The 18654-nt window shown below is 42.2% G+C and overlaps 1 protein-coding gene across 1 annotated transcript in view; it reads right to left on the minus strand.

Moving 5' to 3' along the window:
• The window catches only part of ST8SIA4 (ST8 alpha-N-acetyl-neuraminide alpha-2,8-sialyltransferase 4), a 198215-nt gene that overhangs the window by 145106 nt on the left and 34455 nt on the right, over nucleotides 1-18654 (minus strand). Inside the window, exon 2 of the mRNA XM_040421582.1 lies at nucleotides 15310-15441. Coding sequence (XP_040277516.1) covers nucleotides 15310-15441 — 132 coding nt within the window. The remainder of the gene's footprint in view (nucleotides 1-15309; nucleotides 15442-18654) is intronic.

Here is an 18654-nt window from a genome sequence, read left to right on the forward strand (position 1 = left end):
TTTAACACTTACTAATGTATTGTGAGTGTCCATATGGCTTCCTTTGCTGGCTGGATTCATTTTTCCATCACAATATACACTGCTCTATTCCATGGTTATGACCACACTGCAAACCAGCATTGGTGGTCATGCTTGCTCCCATGGTTCTGGCTATCAGAGAGGCCGGCACTTTTTCCTTTAGCATGCAAGTACGACCACCACTGATGGATTGCAGGGTGATCGTAACCATGGAAACGAGCAGTTTATAATGTGGTGGGAAAATGAATGAAGCCAGTAAAGGAAGCAATATGGACAATCACAATACATTAGTAAGTGGCTTGTATTAACTTTCTCTACATGATAAATGCCATTTGCTGAAGTGAGACACCCCCTTTAATTCTGAGACTACCCCTTTGAAGCAGACTCACTCATCAGCAGTCAAAGCCATAGCCCGCCAAGAGATCCACTAGAGGCTATTTACAACAGATTAGGACCTAGTCGCCCCTGACAATCATCCGAACACAAAACCCTCCACTTCGGTATCTTTTTTAGCATTACCCCCCCCCCCCCATACTAACCCCCATCATGACTTATCCTATTCTAAAAAGTCCAAAAACCACCACCATAACAGATAGGGAGATCTGTCAGAAAGACCGGGATCGTCGAACGGTGTGTTGTCTTCGCGGATCGGGTTGACAGATTACTGGGAGGGGCTGGAGAAGATCCAGCGGTCATGGTCCATATTGGAAACAATGATAAAGTTAGAAGTAGGTGGAGCGTCCTTAAAAATGATTTTAGGGATTTAGTTCAAAAGCTTAGGGCAAGGACCTCAAAGGAAGTATTTTCCGAAATACTCCTGGTACCACGAGCCACACAAAAAAGGTAGTGGGAGATTAGGGAGGTTAACAAATGGCTCAAGAACTGGTGTAAGAAGGAGGGGTTTGGGTTCCTGGAGAAATGGGCCGACTTCTCTGTCGCTACAGGTTCTATCGTAGGGATGGGCTGCACCTCAATGGGGAAGGGGCAGCTGTGTTGGGGGAGAAGATGGCTAAAAGGTTGGAGGAGTGTATAAACTAGGGACCTCAGGGGGGATTTACGTTATAGGATGGGAAGAAGTGCAGAAAGAAACCGGGGGTGAGGTAACAGGACTGGGGGAGGAATGGAAGGAGTGACTAGACAGTTCAGAAGGAAAAGTGTAGGGTAAAAAATATACATAAATATATACCAGAGTCCACAGAAAATCTACTACTAAATGAGATAGACGAGGCTGCAAATCATAATGGGACAGTTATTATGGGGGACTTCAACTACCCAGATATAGACTGGGAAACTGAAACCTGTATATCTCATAAAGGAAACAGGTTCTTGGCAATAACCCAACTGGTTCAGGACTCGACTAGAGGGATGGCCATACTCGACTTAGTATTAACCAATAGACCTGACAGAAACACAGATGTGCAGGTTGGGGGACACCTGGGAAATAGTGACCATAAAGTAATAACCTTCCAATTATCATTCAAAAGACTTTCTTCAGGGAGGAACAAAAATACCAAACTTCAAAAAAGCAAAATTTAGCCTAACTAATTGGGACAAAGTCGTCAAAAATAAAAATACAGCCACAAAATGGGATATTTTTAAAAGCACCCTAAAATCTAATTGTGAGAGGTACATACCTTATGGGAATAAAAGGTTAAGGAACAAGAAGAAACCAATGTGGATAACTAGAACTGTAAAGAAAGCAATAAATGACAAAAATAAAGCATTTAAATCACTAAAACAGGAGCAGAGTGAGGAAGCACTGAAAAACTATAAGAAAAAAAATTGAATATGTAAAAAACAAATAAAAGCAGCCAAACTAGAGACAGAGAGATCAATTGCCAAAGAGAGAAAAACTAACCCTAAAATGTTCTTCAATTATATAAATGGTAAAAAGTATAAATCTGAAGGTGTGGGCCCTCTACAGAGTAATGAGGGGGGAGTTGCAGAGAGCAATGAGGAGAAAGCAAAGCAATTAAATATTTTTTCTCCACTGTATTCACTGAAGAAAATAAACTGTCAGATGAAATGCAGAAGGTAAAAGTTAATTCCCCATTAAAGGTGCCCTGTCTGACCCAGGAAGAAGTACAGCGGAGACTTAAAAAGATTGAAATAGACAAATCGCCAGGACCAGATGGCATACATCCCCGTATCCTGAGAGAATAAGGTAATGTCATAGCCAGACCCTTATTTCTGATATTTAAGAACTCTGTACTGACAGGGAGTGTATCACAGGATTGGCGCATAGCAAATGTGGTGCCAATATTCAAAAATGGTACAAAAGCAGAGCCAGGAAACTATAGGCCGGTAAGTTTAACATCTGTCGTAGGTAAACTGTTTGAAGGTTTTCTAAGAGATGCTATCTTGGAGTACGTCAATAAAAATAAGCAAAAAACCCATATCAGCATGGCTTCATGAGGGATCGGTCATGTCAAACTAACTTAATCAGTTTCTATGAGGAGGTAAGTTCTAGACTTGACAGCGGCAAATCAATGGATGTCGTACATCTGGACTTCTCCAAAACATTTGATACTGTACCGCATAAAAGGTTAGTATATAAAATGAGAATGCTTGGACTGGGAGAAAATGTCTGTATGTAGGTAAGTAACTGGCTTAGTGATAGAACAGAGGGTGGTTATTAACGGTACACACTCAGATTGAATCACTGTCACTAGTGGGGTACCTCAGGGGTCAGTATTGGGCCCTATTCTCTTCAATACATTTATTAATGATCTTGTAGAAGGCTTGCACAGTAAAATATAAATTTTTGCAGATGACACTAAACTGTGTAAACAGTGTCAGGTGAGGTTTAACACTGACAAATGTAAGATTATGCACATGGGAAGGAATAATGCAAGTCACCAGTACATACTAAATAGTAAAACACTAGGTAACACTGACATGGAAAAGGACTTAGGAATTTTAGTGAACAGCAAACTACAGTGAGCTGTCGAAACCAGTGTCAGGCAGCTGCTGCCAAGGCCAATAAGATAATGGCAAAAAAAAAATCACAGAAATAAGATAATAATGCACTTAGTAAAGTAGATGCAAGTATTATATATGGACAAAGTCCTCACTCTGATATGATAAAATCTGAGACATTTAGCCAATATATTTTGATCAAAACACATCTGTGCCCGCCTACCAAGCACCAAGGTGGTCTCAGGTCAGGCGGGTCCTACGCTAAACCTACCTAAGCCATTGGGCTTCTATGTTCAGGAGCGCAGATGCCGCACATATGGTGTGCTGCTCCAAGTGATTTTCTTTGATAATTAACCGCATAATCCATGTCTTAATCATTTTTCCACATTTGCACTCTATGCCCCCCCCAGGGTCTCTATATATATTCATCTTCTCAATCCTCTGTGACCTTATCCAGCCTACTAATTGCCCAATATCTTCTTAGTGCAGATAGTACCAGCGAGGCAGCACGTGACTCTCTTAGTCACGCTCCTCCAGTGTGACTGACCGTCTCTCCCTGCAGCGTCCTGGTGAGCTATAGCAAAGGTCACGTGATCGGAACCATTGCGATCACGTGACCTATGCCTCTTTGTTCTCCTCCTCCACGTCTCTCCCTGCAGAGTCCTTGTGAGCTATGGCAATGGTCACGTGATCGGAACTGATGTGATCGCGTGACCAAGGCCCACCCATCCTCCATCCATAGTCCCCGGCCACAGAAACACTCAGGGTCACCATGGAAATGAGCTGGCCACCCCGTGATCCAAGCCCGCCTCAATTTCCTCAGCAGCTTTACAAACGATCATAGGAATAGTCACGTGATCGGAAGAAATAGTCATGTGACCATAGAAAGAGTCACGTCACTGTGTCATGTCTTTGTGTCCCACTGAACTATGTGATCGGTATAAAACCGGTCAGGTTGGTTACAGACTCCCTTCAAATAGGAGTCAGAATACACCTGCCATCATTTAAAGTGCCTCTGATTAACCCCAAATAAAGTTCAGCTGCTCTAGTTGGTCTTTCCTGAAATTTTCTTAGTCGCATCCCACAGCAAAACCCATGGTCCAGAGAGAGCTTCCAAAGCATCAGAGGGATCTCATTGTTAAAAGGTATCAGTCAGGAGAAGGGTACAACAGAATTTCCAAGGCATTAGATATACCATGGAACACAGTGAAGACAGTCATCATCAAGTGGAGAAAATATGGCACAACAGTGACATTACCAAGAACTGGACGTCCCTCCAAAATTGATGAAGAGACGAGAAGAAAACTGGTCTGGGAGGCTACCAAGAGGCCTACAGCAACATTAAAGGAGCTGCAGGAATATCTGGCAAGTGCTGGCTGTGTGGTACATGTAACAACAATCTCCCGTATTCTTTATATGTCTGGGCTATGGGGTAGAGTGGCAAGATGAAAGCCTTTTCTTACGAAGAAAAACATCCAAGCCAGGCTACATTTTGCAAAAACACATCTGAAGTCTCCCAAAAGCATGTGGGAAAAGGTGTTACGGTCTGATGAAACCAAGGTTGAACTTTTTGGCCATAATTGCTTGGGGGCTGTTTTTCTTCAGCTGGAACTGGGGCCTTAGTTAAGCTAGAGGGAATTATGAACAGTTCCAAATACCAGTCAATATTGGCACAAAACCTTCAGGCTTCTGCTAGAAAGCTGACTATAAAGATGGACTTCATCTTTCAGCATGACAACGACCCAAAGCATACATCCAAATCAACAAAGGAATGGCTTTACCAGAACAAGATTAAAGTTTTGGAATGGCCCAGCCAGAGCCCAGACCTGAATCCGATTGAAAATCTGTGGGGTGATCTGAAGAGGGCTGTGCACAGGAGATGCCCTCGCAATCTGACAGATTTGGAGTGTTTTTGCAAAGAGTGGGCAAATCTTGCCAAGTCAAAATGTGCCATGCTGATAGACTCATACCCCAAAAGACTGAGTGCTGTAATAAAATCAAAAGGTGCTTCAATAAAGTATTAGTTTAAGGGTGTGCACACTTATGCAACCATATTATTTTATTTTTATATTTTTTCTTCCCTAAAGGATTTCAGTTTGTTTTTCAATTGAGTTGTACAGTTTATAGGTCACATTAAAGGTGGAAAAAGTTCTGAAATGATTTATCTTTGTCTCATTTTTTTACATCACAGAAACCTGACATTTTAACAGGGGTGTGTAGACTTTTTATATCCACTGTATGTACAGTGCCTTGCAAAAGTATTCAACCCCCCTTTGACTTTTTTCGTATTTTTTTTTACATTACAGCCTTAAGTTCAATGTTTTGTTAATCTGAATTGTATGTGATGGATCAGAACACAATAGTCTAAGTTGGTAAAGTGAAATGAGAAAAATATATAAAAAAACTATTGTTTAGAAATAGAAAACAGAAAATTGGCATGTGCGTATGTATTCACTCCCTTTGTGCAACCAATTACCTTCAGAAGTCACATAATTAGTGAAATGATGTCCCCCTGTGTGCAATCTAAGTGTCACATGATCTGTCATTACATATACACACCTTTTTTGAAAGGCCCCAAAGGCTGCAACACCTAAGCAAGAAGCATCACCAAACACTGGCATGAAGACCAAGAAACTCTCCAAACAAGTAAGGGACAATGTTGTTGAGAAGTACAAGTCAGGGTTAGGTTATAGGTTATAGGCTTTCAGGCACCTTTGTATACAGGTGAAGGATGTATAGATTCTGGCAACCTCACCATTATTTACTACAAGTACAGAGAGTTCATCTGTTTGTTACACTGAAGTAGAACAGTAGGGTCAGAAGCCACCGTTTTACTGAGGTCGGTATCAGGCAAGGAGCTGCATATCGGAAAAGCACATACAGTACAGACCAAAAGTTTGGACACACCTTCTCATTCAAAGAGTTTTCTTTATTTTCATGACTATGAAAATTGTAGATTCACACTGAAGGCATCAAAACTATGAATTAACACATGTGGAATTATATGCATAACAAAGAATTGTGAAACAACTAAAAATTTGTCATATTCTAAGTTCTTCAAAGTAGCCACCTTTTGCTTGGATTACTGCTTTGCACACTCTTGGCATTCTCTTGATGAGCTTCAAGAGGTAGTCCCCTGAAATGGTTTTCACTTCATAGGTGTGCCCTGTCAGGTTTAATAAGTGGGATTTCTTGCCTTATAAATGGGGTTGGGACCATCAGTTGCGTTGAGGAGAAGTCAGGTGGATACACAGCTGAAAGTCCTACTGAATAGACTGTTAGAATTTGTATTATGGCAAGAAAAAAGCAGATAAGTAAAGAAAAACGAGTGGCCATCATTACTTTAAGAAATGAAGGTCAGTCAGTCAGCCGAAAAATTGGGAAAACTTTGAAAGTAAGGGCTATTCGACCATGAAGGAGAGTGATGAGGTGCTGCGCCAGATGACCTGGCCTCCACAGTTACCGGACCTTAACCCAATCGAGATGGTTTGGGGTGAGCTGGACCGCAGAGTGAAGGCAAAAGGGCCAACAAGTGCTAAGCATCTCTGGGAACTCCTTCAAGACTGTTGGAAGACCATTTCAGGGGACTACCTCTTGAAGCTCATCAAGAGAATGCCAAGAGTGTGCAAAGCAGTAATCAAAGCAAAAGGTGGCTACTTTGAAGAAACTAGAATATGACATATTTTCAGTTGTTTCACACTTGTTTGTTATGTATATAATTCCACAAGTGTTAATTCATAGTTTTAATGCCTTCATAGTCATGAAAATAAAACTTTTGGTCTGTACTGTATCTCTCTACACAGCCTGAAGTTCTAGGCACCCATACAGCCTGTTACCTGGATTTACAGAATACCACCCTCAACCTGCATATAAGACTGTTTATTGTCGAATGTCAATTGCTGTTAAAAACCCTGCGTACAGTATAGTTCCTGGTTGGAGTTTACTACTGTCTTCTTCCTCATTTCCACACCAACTACCCTCATCATTTTGCACCACCAAGGTGCTGGCGTCACGATTTTACTCACTTCAGGGGCCCAGCAGCACAAGCACGCTGAAATCTGAATGCTGAAGTTTATATATCCCCACATGCATCACATGCTTGTTTATAAATGCTAACCTGATGAAGGGGATCATAATTCCCCGAAACGCATTGTTTTTATACTGCATGCATTTTAAATGAAATAAAGAAGATCTTATAACCAAAGACTGTCTTGACCGGGTTTTGAAGCGCCAAAGTAGGATTCTGAATCCTCCGTAAAAACACCTTTCTGGAAGGACTGGACATCCCTCTGCAAAGGAACCCCGACCTGCGGCAGAACACCCGAAGACCAGATCTTGCCTAATAAGCCTACAATAGGGTTGTGCCTATACTAGCACAACCCAAAAAGGTGAGCCTCCATTGTCTATTGTTCTTATCATATACAAGTCTTTGAACATACTACCCTATTGTGCGCCTCTTTCGTTGAGCTCTAGGCACGTCCACACTTCAAAGAATTTACCTCTTTAAAGTTAACAGATATGACATAATAAAAACCATATTACTGTATAAAGAATTTTGAGAAGAAAATATATTTCTTGGCTCGAGGCACAATCCACTTACATTGTTAACATTGTGTGTTAATAAAGGGAACAGCTGCACTTAGCAAGATCATATAGTAAAATTGCTCTTAACTGCAGCGCTAGTAAAATGACACATATAAAAAAAGCTGTATAAGTAATAAAAAGGATAATAATTTTATTAAAAACATGTAACTTTCTCCGTATGCTTCATTTTTTTTCCAGTGCATTAGCTGGAAAACAATTCACATGTTCAGACTAAAATTCTGACATCAGCTCTCGCATATGCCCAGGACGGCAGTGTTAATAAACAAGTCATCAAGCGTCTCCCGCACCCACACTCAATGCATACAGCGTTAAATAATAGATGCAAGCTGCTCCCGTCCGCAATATTACAGAATAAAATGGCCCTGAAGACGTTTCTATTTTTAACACCCCCGCTGCCACCAAGACCTTTCAGTTCTTTTAGTTATGCAGGTTTATACAATACACATTTAGGGATGAGCGAATCGACTTCGGATGAAACATCTGAAGTCGATTCGCATAATACTTAGTTTGAGTACTGTACAGAGTGAGCGCTCCGTACAGTATTAGAATGTATTGACTCCTATGAGCCGAAGTTATTACCTCGCAAAGTCTCGCGAGACTTCGCATAATACCTTCACGAAGGTACCATTTAGAACCGAACCTGAGTTCGGGAAATGTTTTTTTACAGTAGAAATTGATTTATGAAGTTATTATGCGAAGTCTCGCTAGACTTCGCAAAGTAATAACTTCGGCTCATAGGAGCCAATTCATTCTAATACTGTATGTAGCGCTCGCTCTGTACAGTATTCTAAGTACTATGCGAATCGACTTCGGATGTATCATCCGAAGTCGATTCGCTCATCCCTATACACATTTCTGCAAGGCTCCATAAATTGCACTTAAACTTGTATTTTATGACTTTTGTAAAGTGGCGTTGAACATTTCGTTCTCTAAGCATGCAATTGGCAATCTTTAAAAGGCATATTCCCATCTTAAGCACACAGGAAAAACAAAAATGCTTTATGGAAGCGCTCATTAGTACCGGAGGACCGGGAAGCAGTGAAGGCGCTGTACTCACCGCTTCCTGGTCCGCGGCTGTCAGCTGTGCTGTGACTGCGCACAGCGTGAGGGCCCTCTGTGATCTCATGCTGTGCGCGTCGGGTCACAGCATATCCGATGGCAGGAAGAACAAGAGAGAGCGCTAGAGGCGAGGATCGGCAGTGTCCAGAGCAGGAGAGTTATGGCTGGAGGCATGGGGGGCTGATCTATGGCTGCAAGCATGGGAAGCTGATGTGAGGCATGGGGGTCTGATCTGAGATCTGAATGGGGGGGGTCTTATTTATATTGGGGCTCTTACCTGAGGTCTGATTGGGGGTCATTCACATTGAGGTTTGAGCTGAAGTCTGATTGTGGGTCTGATCTGAGGTCTTATTGGTGTCATTAACATTGGGGGTCTGATCTGATGTCTGAATGAGGTCGTTATTAACATTGGGGGTCTGATCTGAGGTCTAATGAAATATATATATTTCTTATAGTCCTCCTCTAAAACCTAGGTGCGTCTTATGGGCCAGTGCGTCTTATAGGGCGAAAAATACGGTACCTAATCCACCAATGTGCCTTTGTAGGATAAGATCTGAAATAGTTGCCTCTGGGTGTGTGTTATTGAAATATTAAAATACCAACTAAAACCGTGATCTAACAGTAATAACAGGAAGCTTTACTTCCGCTGAAGATGACACTATGTAAACATGATTTCATGCATGCACCTCTGGTCTTGGCTGTCAATCTTGGGAAAGAGGGGGCTGGTTCTGAAGGAAAGGGGCGTCAGTATGGAGCACCAGGGGCATCGCTGGAGCGGTACTCAAACTGCATAGGCCCGCCTCCTGATGCTCCAATAGCTTATTTGCGTATTAATAAAAGTTCAAATTTCTCAAGAAGCTTACATAGAAGCTTCATCAACCTGATCAGGCTATATGCCTGGTTGTATAGAGTTGATCCTGATGACAGAGCCACTGTAATATAGAGCTTCCAAAACTGCATCAGAAACCTGACCGTATGGCTGTACCCCAAAGTTATGGACACACGTGGTGGGTCATAGTGATATACTGCGGATTTAAAATCCACACTGCATGTTAAGCTATGTGTGGATATTGTCGAGAAACATTTCCTCAATACGTGGAGGGCGTTTAAAAAAAGCCCATCCACTTCTCTGCTGCTGTAAACATTGCGGATTTTCTGCATGCAACACGGTACCTATAGGTGGGTGGTTCATGTCTGGGTGGAGGTCTGTGTTCTTTGATGGCAGCACATGTATCCAGTGATGTGTGCCTTTTCCACAGACTCTTGGTCCGCAGGAATAGTATAGTAGTGCTCCAGCTGTTGGAAAAATACAACTCCCAGCATCCCCAATTCATTTCTTTAAAGAATAGCCAACATCTGGCTTGCCGGAGGTTGTTGCCCCCTGTACTGGACTGAATTTTGACAGGAGACAGGAATATATAACATGCCCCTTAGATACAGTTTCAATATTCAATTGTGTTACTGATATTTAAACTGCCTCTGTCAGCAGATTTGTGCCTATGACACTGGCTGACCTGTTACATGTGCACTTGGCAGCTGAAGGCATCTGTGTTGGTCCCATGTTCATAGGTGCCCGCATTGCTGAGAAAGATGATGTTTTAATATATGGAGCAACAGGAGCGTTGCCATTCCACCTAGAGGCTCTGCTCTCTCTGCAACTGCCGCACCATCTCCAGTTTTATTGACAGGCAGTGAAAGTATCATAATGCCTGGCCCTGTCAATCAAGGTGCAGAGGACGCGGCAGGTGCAGAGAGAGCAGAGCCTCTAGGTGTAATGGTAACGGCCCTGTTGCTCTTAGAGGCTTATTTGAATATATCAAAACATCATTTTTCTCAGCACTATGGGCACATATGAACACGGGACCAACAGCTTCAGCTGCCAAGCGCACATGTAACAGGTCAACCGGTTCCATAGGTACAAATCTGCTGACAGAAGCCCTTTAAGAAAAGAGAAAATCTTACAATAAGACTACATGTACACGGCCGTTGTTTTGGTCCGCATCCGAGCCGCAGTTTTTGCGGCTTGGATGCTGACCCATTCACTTCAATGGTCCGCATCAGTGGCTCCAATCCGTGGCCCGCAAAAAAAATATACCATGTCCTATTCTTGTCCGCGCTTTGTGAACAAGAAGAGGCAGTTATATTAAAGGCTGTCCGTGTCGTTTCGCAAATTGCGGAACGCACACGGACGCCATCCGTGTTGTGCATATATAGCCTAACTAAAAGTTTTCTCCAGTCGGCCAAAACTTTGCAGTAACTTGGGACTAAGTGACCTGACATTTAATAGAAACTACTGCACAGCATACTGTACCTATAGAAAATAATGCGTGCTTCTGGTTAGAGAGATTCTCCTGCCATTGTTCTCGATGCCCTGTGCTAGATTTCTAAATGGACTCACTAATAACAGCGCCAGCGGGAAGCAGCTATCTGATCTGAAATAACCAGAGGTGGCAAGTTCTGTGGTTTAAACAAAATGTAGATAATATAATGAACGGCCCCTATTAAGATCAGAGCTCAAGAAGCTGCTTTCCTGAAACAAGCCAGTTCATATTACCCAATTCACTGAACAGAAAGCTCTGCTCTTCGCAACGACAGTAGAATAGAATTGCACAATGTCAATTGAGAAACTTGCTGTGTCTAAAAACTGACGCCGTCTGCTAAACGTCTCACACATCCAGAGCTGCAAAACTAATGATGTAAAGCTCCCGTGAAACCGCTCTCTAAAAGCTTTAGTGCCGTCACCGGCTTCCTTCATCTACTCTTGGCGCCATGGCATGATTCATATTGGTATCAGACCCATCTTCAGATTGTACAGTGTGCTTTTCAACGACTCTCTTTAGAAGTGCTAAAACGTGTGCACGCCTTGGTCGTTCCCGTGCATTCTTGTGAGCTTAAGGCCTCATGCACACGAACGTATTTTGTTTTTGTGTCCGTTCAGTTTTTTTTTTGCAGATAGGATGTGGACCCATTCATTTAAATGGGTCCGCAAAAAATGTGGACAGCACACGGTGTGCTGTCCGCATCCGTATGTCCGTTCCGTAGCCCCGCAAAAAGAATATAGAGCATGACCTATTCTTGTCCGTTCTGCGGAGAAGCATAGGCATTGTGTCCAACAGATCCGCAAAAAAACAGATGCAACACGGATGCCAAACGGACGTCATCTGTATTTTTTGCGGATCCGCATTTTGCTGCCCGCAAAATACATACGGTCGTGTGCATAAAAGATTTTCTAATTTTCAATGTAATTTGTCAAAATGGTATATACCGCCAAGAATGTTCCATACAAGCATGCATGACTGTCTACTGCCCCCCAGCTGTCCTAATGGAGGCCCCCGTCTGCCCCATTTCCAGTTCAGTAAACATATTCACCAGTCATCCTCCACGTCCATGGGCTGCATGAAGACGGTGACCGCTCCCTCTGCCTGTTCTAGGGTAATTTATATTCTGCACAGGCGCTGAATGGAAAAAGGACACATCCTGTACATGCGCAGTTACAAGCAGCAGAATTCCCTTTATCGGTGCATGCGCCTGACGTGTCTAATTACCATCCAGCGCTTACGCAGCACAGAAGGTAACTTAGAACAAACAGAGCAAGGGGTCACTGCCCTCTTGCAGCCCATGGATGTGGAGAATGACAGGTAAATAGGTTTACTGCACTGACACTGGGGCGGTCAGGGGCCTCCATCTGAACAGCTGGGGGACAGTAGACAGTCATGTGTGCTTGTATGGCGCATACATGACTGCATATGTCACTTTGAGAAATTACATTGAAAATTGGCCAAGCCCTTTTAAAAGGTTGCCATTTTTTAAAGGGACACTTCTGTCAGAAAGGGGAATTTTTCTTTAATACAAAATCTTTTTTTTTTTTTTTTTTTTTTTTTTTAGCAGTTCTATGCCAATGACAATTAAATATAAAATATTTTCCAACACAGAGAAAGAAAACTCCTATATGGCTCAGTAATCCATTGTCAGTTTGCTGCTGCTGTGAGGGGAAGATGATAACTGAAGGTTAAACCTCATGATAATAGTAGGTGTAGAAATGGGATAACAGTGTGACATTGTATTGTTCGCTTGAAAGCCTTGTATAAGGATGCCCAAAGAGGTGCATTACACTGATCTAACTGAGTCACTACAAGGGACTCTCTCTGATCATAGTGATAGCCTGACTAAGGCTACTTTCACACTAACGGCAGCCTTCTCCGGCAGGCTGTTCACTTGCCGGATCATTGCATGCGTACCGCCGGAGGTCCGCTCTGGCCCCATTGACTATAATGGGGGCGGGCTGCAGTTTCGTAGCTTTATTCCGGCCGCCTCTTGGGATGTTTGCCGTGCTGCCGCCGGAACTCCGGCCCGCCCCCATTATAGTCAATGGGCCAGAGCGGACCTCCGGCGGCACACGTGCACTAGCGGCAGCACGGATCCGGCAGGCTGTTCACCCGCCGGAACAGCCTGCCGGAGAAGGCTGCCGCTAGTCTGAAAGTAGCCTGAGAAAGTAAAGCAAGACAGTTTGCCATGCTAAAAGTCCAAAAAAGAAGAAGTTAAAGAGCCAGGATGGAAAGTGGAATACATGGTGTGATTTAAAAAAATTCTATCAAGGCATCCATCAACTTTTTTTTTCTTTAAATACATCAAATATTCACAGAAAGGTTATCTGATTTAAAAAATTTTACCGTAAGTGTGCATTTAAGAAAGAAACCAGATAACAGCTGATCCCCAGCAATCACTTGTTATCACTGGGGAAGCTGCGGAAAGTTAAATGCTTTGCTTGCAATAGCCACTTTAGTATTACATGGTGGACATTCAAGTGTGTGGTCATCTATGTAATGCAAGGGCAGACCTGGTCCACCAGACCTCTGGATTACAGAGGGAGGTCCTAAATGGGGACAACCTTCTTTGAAGCCCCTATGCCCTACTGTCTTGTTGCGAGAACCGCTTTTTAGTTAGCAAATGACAAAATGGACAACTGATGCACAAACTACATCTATTTCTGCTGTCTATCCTTCCAATAGGTGGACAACTTAACTTTTTTAACTTAAATTTTTTATGTATTTTCCAATATTCACTATTCAAAATGTATTTTTGTATTTACAATGTACTTTACTCATTGGGATTCAACGTAAAATAAACACAGTATGCATAAAAAGTACAGGACAAAAAAAAAAAAGCAACAATGCCGGGACTCATGACGGAAGTGCTTCCGCTGTTTTGGCTGCTTTGCTCCTATAACAGAGCAGAACAATGGAAATAAAGAATGTCAATGTGAACACAGCCTAAGCCTATCCTTTTTCATGCTATGTAAAGTCCATTTTTAGAAGCAGATCCATCCCGTAACATCTATTTTTCTCTTCTCGTTCGCAAGGTGGGTTATTAGGTGGGTAAGTGGATCCAGATTATGGCTGTATGTTATTGTGGGAGATCAGTTAGTTAATAATAATTGCATTAGATGATTTTCATCAAAATGTGCAACAGCTGGAAATGACGAGATTTAGTTGTGGTTTCAAAAGTACAACCACAAGATGCAATGAGTCGATAAAAAAGTGTGTTGTAAAGAATACACACATTTCAAAACATTACTTAAAGGTGTATACGGACATATGGATGAGAAACCTAAAAGAATTCTGCAGGTTCACTACATACAGAGCACTAATACTACATCCTAAACATTTTTGGGTCACATGGTTTTCCAATTTGTCCGTGAAAAATGTTGGCTGTCCATGATTTTGGGATAACCCTAACCTCTGCTGGCCATTGAGGCAGAAGCTTTGAGGCCTCAGGAGCCAGGAGAATAGTTCCTTGGCTGAAACTAAGTCAGACTAAAGAGTGGAGTGCAGCATAACAAAGGAATCAAAGTTACTAAGCTAGCCTGTCAGTACAGTTAAGTTGAGTTTGCCTGCCAGTTCATGCTAAAGCCTGCTGGAACCAACACAAAGCCTGAAAACTATTTGAAGAAACGTTTATTCAAGTAAAGCTGCCATTGAACTTCATCTCAAGGTCTGGACTCAAGTTATTCTTTCAAATCCCTCAATTATTCCCCCTTATTATTGCTTCAGAGCCAAAGCCTGTAGTCCAGCAGTGTCCAGGTAGGAGCAACGTGGCACACATGAAGAGACATTTAGGTTGCACTACACCACTCAACAATTCCTACTACACCTGGGACGCAATAGAGGGCCTGGGGGGAGGCGGCTCGTTGCACTGGCACCTGTTAGAAATTATGTATTCCTGGACAACCCCTTTCAATGCTCATTTGTATATGGATTGGGAGGACTTTTTCTCCAGAATGAAGCAGCGTATCACTAAGTGAAAAGTATCATTACATTCAGCTGAGTCTGGTTAAACAGTGAATTTTCTGCAAGCAATACACTTTAAATTGTAGATAACCCTAGAGACAGGTGTTCAAATTCCTGCAGTGCCACCACAGGAAAAATGAGGCATTACACAGGTAACACTGAAATCAATAGTCAATAGATGTGATACGTACTTGACGCTCTTTTCAGTCACTCTGACTAATAGACTGTTGAAGGGGGCTCTATAGTAACTCAGAATACCATTGAAAATGAGTTTTCTAAACCAGACAACCCCTTCAACGCCCCAACAGTAAATCAACAGGTTTAATTTCGATCTCAAGGTTTCTACGCATCATCAGTTACAATAAGGTTGACAATGTTATATAAACTTTAATCACGGTAAGTTACACTTTGGGTCACTCACCTTATTTCCAAAGCCAATGAAGAATTGATCTTCCAGCCTGCTCCGGCATGGCTAAAGACTGCTGACCCTTCTTTTCTCAAAATCTTATCTGAGCTATTCACCATCAGTCTACTCAACGTGAGCTCACCGTCACTGAAAAGTAAGAAAGACACAAGAGCTAATTAGCTTCATAGTCAATAAATATTGTTTATGCATGAGACGCTGAAACAAAGGAAGTTTATCTATCATCAATACATGAAAGACGAGGCTCATGGAGGTATTGTGCTTAAAGTGGTTCATAAATAATGATAAGCATAGCTACCCTTCATCAAGCCTTTAGTTACATAAGCTATTTTGGAAATTGTTGTCATACATTGTCCTAAGTAAACAGGAGAAGTCGGTGTCAGATGTGCCATAATTATTAAAAGGTGAAGGTCTCAATAATTGTGGTGTATTTGTGAAGATCCATGAGACAGCAAGGGAGCTGGTGTAAATCCTAGCATAGATTACAATAAATGTGCTGGCCTGGGCTGGCTATGCCTCCTTCTCCTCCCCCCTGACAACTTTTTAGAAAAGTGGCAAGAGAGGATGAAAAACCCAAAAGGTTACACAATTTTGTACAAGCGGGGAGTGTAACTTGTTGATGCCAGTTTTTGGTTTTTTTGCAGAAAGGGCTTGATAAATGTCCCCCAAATACTAAAATAAGAGGTTATTGTATCTGTGTGATCCCAAGTCTTCAGTGATGGACTGAACATGGACAAAACACCTATAAATAGCCATGAGTTTAGGATAATATCTGGTACACCTGTGTGGTTGACTAGGATAAGAATAAAATGTTTGCCTTTTTTCAAAAACAGCACCACTCCTGGTCAAAGATGGTCCCAGCAAAAAGGGCTGGGCTGCAATATCAGAATCAGCAAGTGTGATTCTGGAAAAAACCAACCTGTGTTCCTTATCCTGGACTACTCTTGATACATTTGAAGTTTGCAGTGTACATAGAAGGCTACTTTCCCATCTGAGTTTTCAATTCCGCTTTTGAGATCCGTCATAGGATCTCAATAGCGCAAGAAAACTCTTCAGTTTTGTCCCCATTCATTGTCAATGGGGACAAAACTGAACTACCCGAAACGGAATGCACCAAAATGCATTCCGTTCCGTTTGGTTGCGTCCCCATCGTGGACAGAAAAACGCTGCAACTGGATACGTCCATGACGGGTGCATGCGGTTGTATTATTGCAACGGAAGCGTTTTTGCAGATCCATGATGGATCTGCAAAAAACGCTAATGTGAAAGTAGCCTTAGCATCCACCTGCATGATTCAGCCCAATAGGAGAAGAAGGACACATATGTGCTATTTCTCAGTATCTTCATGTTATTGATACATTGGGGCAAATTTAATAATGTCATTGAAGCTAGACCTTGTTGTAAAAAGATGTACAATTTTGTGCATTTCTAGCACACGTCGTATCAGGTTTGAGAACTATTTACATTCAGTATTTTCCAACTGTCCGAAATTTGACAGGACTGTCACTGGTTTTCAGAGACAGTCTCAGAAAATTTCTGCTGTCTCATGTGGGTGTTCCCAGGTAGAGTCGGTGTGCTCCCAGGGGCAGGTTTTAGATGCCATGAATTTACCAATTTAAATGATCGTAAGGATGCTATTTATTAAGCGAATTGGCCAAGAATAATTTGCCTAAGGCTAATCTGAACACATATTTTATTCTGGACACAATAATGCCACATGCTGTGCTATTTTGCCCGCATTTTTGACACAATCTGTGATGGAGGTCTCAACAAAGCCTAAAACACAGACGTGATCACAATCTAGTAATTATGCTGCACATATGGGAGAACTTAACACCCCCCGCAAATACACCTTATTATTTTAAATATATCAATGCAAAAAAAATTATTTTTACGCTTTCTGACTTCTGTACTCACCCCTCTGCAGCTCTTGTCTCCTCACTTTCTGTGATTTTAGAAGGAGGAAAAAATGACTGTAAGGTGTCTGGTCTGTGTCACTATGATGTCACTACACCAGCATTCAGAGGAGGAGAAGAGGGAAGCTACTGAGCATGTCAGTCCACCACTGAATGCAAAAGGTGGACCAGAATTTCAGCCACAGGAGAAACAGCAGGGCGCACAACCAGAAAGGAAAATGTACATATAAAACCTAACAATATTTTTATATCATGTATATTGCAATAATACTTCATGTGAAATGCCCTGTTCACTGGAGTGCAATACTTTTCGTGGGATAACCCCTTTAACAATTCATTACTACTATAAATGATACTATGCCGCAAAAAGTACACATTAAATGTCTTTCTAACATAATAAAAGGTACCATGTGGAAGAAGTAAAACTACTGTTTAATAGAAATATGTTACAGAAAAAAATAACTTAAAGAGGTTGTCCGGGTTCAGAGCTGAACCTGGACATACCTCCATTTTCACCCCGGCGGCCCCCCTGACTTGAGCATCAGAGCAGTTCATGCTCTGATGCTCTCCTTTGCCCTGTGCTAAATCGCGCAGGGCAAAGGCATTTTTTGGAGATCCGGTGACGTACCGGGGCTCTCCATGGGGCTGCCAGGAAGCCCGGTGACGTCACCGGCACTAATGGGTGGGACTTAGCACTGCCCTAGCCAGTAAAACGGCTAGGGCAGCGCTAAAGCCCACCCATCAGAGTCGGTGACGTCACCGGGCTTCCTGGCAGCCCCATGGAGAGCCCCGGTACGTCACTGGATCTCCAAAAAATGCTCAGGTTTCCGCCCGGCAGTGTGTTATTGAAAAAAAAAGAGACCTTGCCCTGCGCAATTTAGCGCAGGGCAAGGGAGCGCATCAGAGCATGAGATGCTCCGATGCTAACATCAGGGGGGCTGCCTGGGTGAAAATAAGGGTACTCCTTTAAGTATTTCCAGTTATTGATAGACGCAACTTCATCACTTATTACTGGTGCACAAGATTCATATAAAGCGTAATTCAATAAGTCAACATAAATTACTGTATTTTTTGCCTTATAACACGGATAGCAACCAATCAGATTTCACCCTTCATTTTCCAAAGGAGCTATGAAAAATGAAAGGTGAAATCTGATTCATTGCTATGGGCAACTAAGCCAGTTCTACTTTGATAAATCCCCCCCCTTAGTCCTTTAAAAGCTTTAAAGGGACACTTCTCTCAAAAAGGGGTATTTTTTTCATTTAATATTCATCGATAAAATGAATTCTGGGCTGTTTTTTTTTTTTATCTAAGCTGTACTATGCCATTAAAAACTAAATATATTGTCCTTCTCTAGCAGTGATCAAAGAGAGATATAAGTACCTTATCTCCAAGGTAGTCGCATTTTAATAGTAGGTGGAGAACT

Source organism: Bufo bufo, chromosome 2 (genome assembly GCF_905171765.1).
Source record: "Bufo bufo chromosome 2, aBufBuf1.1, whole genome shotgun sequence".
NCBI classification, from domain to species: domain Eukaryota; kingdom Metazoa; phylum Chordata; class Amphibia; order Anura; family Bufonidae; genus Bufo; species Bufo bufo.